Source organism: Acartia tonsa, chromosome 8 (genome assembly GCF_053477335.1).
Source record: "Acartia tonsa isolate MP-2025a chromosome 8, ASM5347733v1, whole genome shotgun sequence".
Classification (NCBI taxonomy): domain Eukaryota; kingdom Metazoa; phylum Arthropoda; class Copepoda; order Calanoida; family Acartiidae; genus Acartia; species Acartia tonsa.
Window position 1 is genome coordinate 2,923,792 of NC_137267.1, and position 8,403 is coordinate 2,932,194.

An 8,403-nucleotide genomic window follows, 5' to 3' on the forward strand; every position below is an offset into this window, starting at 1 on the left:
CTTAAGTTCAATACATTGTGAAAGGTTGAGATTCCTTTCATGAAGCCAAACTGGCGGTTGCTAAAAAAAGACCGATCTTCCAAGAACTTAACCAGCGTTTCACAGACATATTTTTCAATGGGCTTGGAAAAGTTGTCAATGAGTGAAATTCCTCGATGATTATCTGCCTCGCTGAGTGAACCTGATTTGTGAAGGACAACTATTTTGGAAGTTTTCATTTTTTCAGGAAAAGTGCCATTTTGAAGTGATAAATTATAAACATGTGTTAAGGGAGTGGCAATGGTATCAGCACAGCGAGACAGAACATACATCGAGACATCATTTATGTCTGTGGAACGCTTAGGTTTAATACTACGAATGATATTAATAACCTTGAAGGGGTACAATGGCTCAAAGAAGAGGGAATCTTGACATGGGGGTGGTAAATATTCAAAGAAATTTTTGGGGGTGGAAGGAATTTCAGGCCTTAGGGAAGACCCAATCTGACTAAAATAACGATTAAATTCATTAGCTATTTCTTGGTCATTTTCAATTTTGTTTGGGCCTACTTGAAGGTATGTGCACTCAGGGGAAGATTTACTAAACCCAATGACTTCCTTTAGGGTTTTCCAGAGTTTTTTCCCATCCCCGTTTGCATCTCTTATTTGTTGTCTGTAATATTCAATCTTTGCTCTTCTCACTTGCCTATTGTAATTATTCCTATAGACATTGTAAATACTTTCATTTTCAATTGTTTTGTCTTTTAAAAAGTTGCTGTACAAAATATCTCTATGCAATCTACAACGCAATAAAAAGTCTGACATGAAAGGCTGCTGAGGCTGGGTACGTTTGTTTTTTCGTTTTTTTCTAACTGGACACTTTTCATTATAAAGTCTCAAAAAGGTTGAAATAAAGTTATCATAAGCAATGTTTGTGTTGTCTTGGTTTAAAACGTGATTCCAGTTAGTGTGGTAGAGTGCATAGTTTAAGGCATCAAAGTTTTCATCATTCAATTCTCTTTTTTCAAAGAAATCTGGAGGTTTGGGTTTATTTACTCTGTCTATTCGGAATGAATTAATAATTGGCAAGTGATCGGAGATTTTTGAAGTTAAGACAAAGGAAGACATTAGGTTTTGAATAAAGTTACCTATCCCGAATAAATCAAGAAGGGTTGCAGTGGTTCTAGTTACTCTAGTAGCTCTGGTAACGGTATTTATGATACCGTTAAAGGAAAAAGACTCAATAATTCTCATGGAGTTGCTATTTATATTATTTATTTTGAAAAGATCAAAATTGAAATCTCCTACAATGAAGTATGGTATGCTTAAAGCTGCTATTCTATCAATCAGGTCCAAAAAAAGTTCAAAAAATTCTTCTATTTCAGCACTACTCTGATTGGGTGGCCGATAACAGTTTAGTAAGCAAAACTTTAGTCCATTGTGGGAAATTTTTAAGCAAATAGATTCAAGAATATTTTCTTTAAATGAAAATTTATCAAATAGTTTATCTACTTTATAATATTTGCTTACTAGAATACCCACCCCTCCCCCCCTACTTTTTGTGCGGAGTTTAACATGCCAATCGTAATTATTAATTCCATAGCAATCCATATTTACATCCTTATTCAGCCATAATTCTTGAAAACACAGAACATTTAAGTGGATATCATGTTGTCTAAAGAAGTCTACAGTGGAGACAATATCATTGTATTTAGAATGTAATGACTGACAATTAATACTAAAAATATTGAGAAGGTTTTCATTGAATGTTTTCAGTTTCTGTACGATACCTTGTTCACTTGAAAAAACGCAATTTATTCCGAATTCGTTCTCAAAATCGTTAAAGTAGTCGCCGTAAATCGGATTCATAAGATTTAGACCAATGTTATCGTTTAAGTTACCGTAATCCTGGTTAATCTGATCATTAGGGAGGTTTGTCATAGCAGAGCTGGTCCAGGAGCACCGCAGGAGGAATCGTCTTAACATCAAGTATGGACATCTGAAACACAGTAGATATTAGTGGACAAATAAAAATAGGTAATATACAATATATTATCGTTAAAGCGAAAAAAATTACCATATTTACTATGGTTATTCCGATAGCGTTTAGTTTATGTGTGTGTTGGGGGTGGCAACACATTTCAAGCTAGTTTAGTTCCCCCTACTCATTTTCATACAAGTTCCAAGTATTTTATATGCTAATCAGCAGAAAAATAAGAAAAATAGATTGAAATTAATATGCTATGTTGGCGTTCTAACAAGTTGGGTAATATTTAATATTAATATTATAATAATATAGAGTTTACGTGGATATAAACATTAAGTTTTTCGAAATAAATCACTTTGTAAATGAATTTAAAAATGATGATAATAATTTTGTTAAGTACCTTTTTTTCCGACGTATAAGATACTTAACCTCATGATGTGATTACCGCCTTTGTAGCTTTGCTTTGCTTAGCTTTGTTGGCGGTGTCTCTAGCTTTGGCCCTCGTGGCCACAGGATCAGAAGGTGCTGAGTCAACGACAGGGGCAACAGGTACAGAAGGTGCTGAGTCAACGACAGGGGCAACAGGTACGGAAGGTGCTGAGTCAACGACAGGTGTAGATGCGGCAGATGCGGCAGACGTGGCGGCAAGTGCGGCGGTGTGTGTGGCGGTAGGTACGGCAATAGATGCCGCAGGTACGGCGACAGACACGGCGGCAAGTGCGGCAGACGTGGCGGCAGATGCGGCGGCGGTCACGGCGGCAGGTGCGGCGGTGAGCGCGGCGGCAGGTGCGGCAGTGAAATCAGCTGTAGCGGCGGCTGCGGATGCGACGGCGGCAGGTACTGACTGTGTGGGCTGTGCGGCTGGTGCAACGGCTGTATGTGCGGCGGTTGCGACGGTTGCGGCAGAGTCTATGGGAGGGAACACAGCTAGGTCCCCAAGAGCTGGGGCAGGGGCAGACGTTAAATTATGTTGAATCGTGCTGGAAGGGTGGGCTGTGATCGTACTAAACTGTCTTGGGAAGTCATCCTCTGTTAAGTCAGCCTGATTAGAGAAGAATGTTTTCCTTTCCTCAGGCGCTAGCTTGTTGAAACAAAGGATAGGCGGTGCCTCTGACAGAAAAAAATCCTCGCTTCCAGGTATGGGTTGGGCCATTTCCTTCAGGTCTTTGCCAAACGGGTTAAGGCAGCGTATCCAGCGGCTGCCGTTCTTGAGCTGAAATTGGACATGTTGGCCAGCGACTTTGGCCCTCGAAATCTGGTTTGTGGCATACACAAAGGTCATGGTCTTCCTGTTGAGGTCGGACATATCTTGCTTCGCCTGGACTAACCTATTGGGGAAGAACGGGACCGGTGACGCGTTGTTCCTGGGATTGAACCTCTTGATCTCGGCGTTGTAACGGTCAAGCACAGCCTTCTTATTGTTCATCCACGCGTCGAGGTAGGATCTAGACATAAAACGAAAAATAAAAACGGGGATCTGGCCCTTTGTATATGGGAGCATATGGGCACGCTCGACGATATCACAAAAATGTGAGGGAATATATTCTAATTCTCCACGTTTAAGAGCGGCTTCAAGGGTGGGCCTTATAATGTTTCTAAATATGATAAACTCTGTAATATTTTCACGGCTCCACGGCTGCTGAAAATTCACTATTCTACAACTCCAATCGCGGCACCTTTGCTCTCTTATCGAGTTTTGTAGAAGTTGAAATTTGACGAAATTTTCTCTCGACGATTCAATAGAGTTTAAATAGTCTTTTTGTTGTGTAATCGTGGTCCTAATCGCTTTTTGTTCACTTGCAACAGATTTAGCATCTACGAAATTTTCTATACCTTCGATAGATTGAATTTTAACATTTAAATCTGAGACTCTCAATTTAATATCGTTTATTTCGGTTTTATGACTGGCAAAAGTACTATGAATAAGCTCATCCCTTACCTTAGCTATATTCGCATCGTATTCTTTAAACTTAACATCCAAAGCAGCGTCCAAATTTGTTTTAAACTTTGACCAATATTCTGGGTTGTCACACGTACTACAGGCCATGATGAAGTGAAGATGGCGGAACCGAGGGTGCTGAGTGAGTGTGGGTCAGCTGACCAATGGTGGGACGCGAAAAAATGTTAGCCAATGGGAGAGCTTATTTGTCGGGAGTACTTTGCGCCGGTAAAAATGTTGCCAGACCGATAAATTATCATAAAATTATCAAAAAAAAATTTGAGAGTGTTTTCACCAAAAATTGTTCATTAAGTTAAAGCGATTAGGTTACACATAAGTTAAAAAAAAACTTTTTAATTCATTAATGTTTTATTTTCACTTTTTTTGTGTTAACAATTGACCGATACGTTAACACATACACATTGCCAGGCCTAAATACGAGGTGCCCTCTGGCTACAGTGTCTTCCCTTTCCTCCAACTGCGGAGTGACCACGGGCAGTGGGGAGAGGGGAACTAGTTGAGAGAGAGGGGGAAGGTAGAACTGAGCTTAACACATGGGGTAGGGCGGGGGAGAGCTTGCTAAATGCGTGTGCTCAGCCCGACTCTCTGAACTAAACTAAACTAAACTAAACTAAACTAAACTAAAATAGGTAAGTTAATGTTGTTGTGATTTTGAGATAATATCTGCCAAAAGCGGTAATATTCAAATCCTGTTGCAATGTCAGATGTATGACATTGGAAATTTCTTGGCCCAAAAAATGTATTGGTTTTATAAACAATTTATAACAAAACATCAAAAATGTTTATTCTAATTCTAAAATTACTCTGTTATTGGAAGTCAAGTATTTTGATGGAATATTTATAAATTTATCATAAGTTTTTGTTACCTAAGAAATTAAAACATTTTAAAAAAATTGTTTGCTTCCTTTCCTTAATTAGTTTTATCAGTTTTTGGCATTTTAGCAAATCTGCTTTGTTAGATGAATTGATATAGAATACGTGGAAAATGTGATACTTAAATTTCGTCGTCAATTTAGGTTGCTTATATTGTCCTCTGATATTGGTCAATACGTTCCTCCATGGTCAGAGGAGGGGATGGGTTGCGTTATATTAGCCAGCTGGGAGAAACTTTTCATATGGGTATGAGAGAATCTAAAGGGATACGACAATTGCCGATAAAATGATGTACATCCCCAATGTTAATACACATATATACCCCTTCTGTAGATTACAACTTAATAAACCAATTTAAATCAATTAAAAGTCTCCAAAGTTGTTAATCCAACGAATAAGAAATCGTTATTAAACTTTGGGGACTAGTGTAAAAAAACAGCTCATTGTCCCCTCTCTCTCTCTGGAGAACCTTTACAATATCCATGTTTTTTATATCCATTGTTGGAAAAAAAAACACAATTAATGGTTATATTTCTATGTTTCATCCATAATACAATAATAAATAATATTGGCAATAAATTCATTAAATATTCCGCTTACATCCATAAGTATTGAAATATATACATACTTTAGTTTGAATTTTAAAATTAGAATTCTGAAATTGATAAATGTATTTTAAGTTGTGCATAATCAATAATATAAAGTTTGGGATATAGGGTTATGTAAGTAATCTCTAGAAAAAAATATTTTTTACATGTACTAGAGGCTGCGCTTCTAGCATGTAGGAGCTCTGTATTCGAAGGATTATATTAGCCTAAAACCAAACTTAGATTTAAGAATTCATTATACTAAAACTTTCATAGTTTCAAAGAAGCTTCCATAAAGTGGAAATCTAATGATTTCCCTATTTTATCAACTTTAATGTTTTTTTTGTATGACACTGCTCTAGGTATTACATTTTTTCTTAATATCCATTCATAATTTTTTAGCTTAGCTACTTATGGATGTTGTCATCCTTGTTTTATTCTTCCTTATTGAAACATGCTGAAAAATATTGTTCATTGGTTTTTAAAAGCGAAGCTTTTCTATAATTAGGGTCGGTCTGTCCGTACATCCGACAGTCTGGAACGGATTGCCTTTTTCGTTGATTTAGGCAAGTTAGAATTGTCCTATCAATTTCAAACTTTGCATGGTGATTCCTGTAATAGTTAGGTACGATTTAGAAAGCGTAGCATTTATAATCGTTAACAGAAAGTCCGTGCGTCCATTTAAAACATGTTTATTTTTAACTTTTTTAACTACAGTATTGATTTCAATTACAATAAGGTACAATATTATAAGTGAAACATCTCTATAATCAAGTCCCAAAATGTCAGTATGTCCTTAAACAGTATTCTGTATTTAGTTTTGCAACAAATTCACATATAATTTTGTCAAAATTCTTATATTTTTTTTTGTATATTATTCAGTTCTGACACTCTACAAGAGTTAATGTTCGTCTGTCATACTGTTTCATAGCTTCGCGTTTATGGATGTTGTCATCCTTGTTCAATAAGCAATTGCTAATATTGATTACGTAACACTTAAAAAATTATTTTGTTGCATAAATCAAAAGACAATAGAAATTTGTAAAACTCTTTTTGTGATTTAATCTTTAAGCACCTTAAGGGGTAGAAAATATTTTATATAAAATACACAATAAACTAGAAAGAATTTAACCAAAAGTAGCGCCATTATAAAAATATCATTAAATAAGATTGAAAAAAAGTGAGTGAACTGTAATACATTCATAGTAAGAAAACTGCAGTCTGTGTAGATGATATAGAGTTGTTATGCTTCCTAAATCGAACCTAACTAATAAAGGAACTATGTAAAGTTTGAAATGAATGAAAAGAGCTAACCGTTACGGACGAACAAACCGACCATAATTATAAAAAAGCTTCGCCTTAAATAAATTATAGGTTTTCTTCGCTCCATATTTCTTACATATTTATATTGTTTATACTTACGTGTCTTATTATTTAACAATTTCATGAGAATATTTAAGTGTTGTTTTTTTATAAACTAGATTGACAACTTCCAAAGTTGAGTAAATTCAATTAAAGACCCAAACTTTACGATTTAACTTAGATATGGACTTAATACCAGAGAGAGGGGGGATAATAGGCTTTTAATTATACTATTCCCCAAAGTTTTATAATAACGTTTTCTTATTCGTTGGCTTATCAACTTTGGAGACTTTAGTGAATTTTGATTGGTTGATTCATTAAGTTCAGTGTTCGAACGTTTTAACAACTAATTTTAATCTAAAGAAGGGATAATTTTGTTTGTCATGATTGAAGATTGACATCAATTTATCGACCATTGTTTTAAGCCTTAATACTCTCTGTTATAAGAACTCATAAAGATCTACAACATACAGCCAGTTAATATACATATATACAGAAAGGCTTCGCTTTTAATAATAAAATAATAGGAACACATGAAATGCTCCATGAAATTTTAATTTAACTGTGGATAATTGAAATTTTATAGAAACAACAGTTTTTTAACAAACCGTTTTTTATTTAACAACTTAAAGGCAAAAAATACTTCCGCCCGCCCCCTCCCTACTCCCTTAACCCCTTAATTACATTCACACAAATTTTTTTGTTGTAATTATGGGTTTTAATGTATTTTTTTTGATACATTTCTTTGAATTCAAAATTTTATGAGATATATAACATTAGCTTCTTCCCCCCTTGCCTCTAGGTATTATACTTTGTTTTAATTATATTGATGTTATAGCATAACAATAATAGTTATTTCTCGCATCGTATTATAAACGGCTTTCCGCGGATATAGAATGTACAATTATGAGATTAAAACTAGTTTTTTTAGCCCCGAGGTGACGAAGTCACCGGCTAAAAAAAACTAGTTTTAATCTTATGATTGTACATTTCTATATTCGTAGAAAGCTGGATATAATACGATGCTAGACATAGTTTTTTCGTATGGATGAGAACCGGTTCCTATCCACCGGATTCGAATGAATACGAGAAAATACTATAAGATGATATACAATAGTTATTTATCGCAACGTATTATAAACAGCTTTCTCGGATAATAAAATAAGACCAGTTTTGTTAGACCCGGGGGGTTGAAAACCCGGGTAAATTTTATGATTTTTATTTAATATTTGTGGAAAGTTGACTTTAATACGATGTTATGCATGATTTTTCAGTATTACTAAGAACCGGTTCTAATCCAGCGGATATAAATCGGTTTCGAATCCACTTGTCTAACTTCAAAGGGCCTAAAGGTTACATTTTTGTAACCTTTCTTACTTTGATCACAGGGAAAGGGGTATTTCCAGAGATCTAAAAGGATTAGCCATTCGCCGGTATATTAATATACATCACCATTTGTTATACACAAAATTACCCCTTCTGTAAATTATAATCAGTGTTTGAACTGTTTGAACTCTCAACTGAATGAACCAAACAATCAAAATTCCCCAAAGTTATTAAGCCAACGAATAAAACGAATAAGAAAACGTTATTATAAAACTTTGGGGACTAGTGTAATAAACAGCCCAATGTACCCTCTCTTCCTGCTTATTTCCT

General features: G+C 35.3%; 1 protein-coding gene across 1 annotated transcript; it reads right to left on the reverse strand.

Moving 5' to 3' along the window:
- Nucleotides 1-1,140: 1,140 nt before the first annotated feature.
- Nucleotides 1,141-4,339, reverse strand: LOC145325801 (uncharacterized). The gene is made up of 2 exons (XM_080168762.1): nt 3,905-4,339; nt 1,141-3,410 (listed from the first exon to the last, which is right to left on the reverse strand). Exon 2 carries the CDS (start codon nt 3,389-3,391, stop codon nt 2,396-2,398), a length of 996 nt encoding a protein of 331 aa, XP_080024888.1. The 5' UTR covers nt 3,392-3,410; nt 3,905-4,339; the 3' UTR covers nt 1,141-2,395.
- Between the last annotated feature and the right edge of the window lie 4,064 nt (nt 4,340-8,403).

Bases quoted from the DNA above. Each gene is read 5' to 3' on its own strand.
- LOC145325801 (XM_080168762.1), bottom strand. From the start codon at position 3,391: ATGAACAATAAGAAGGCTGTGCTTGACCGTTACAACGCCGAGATCAAG.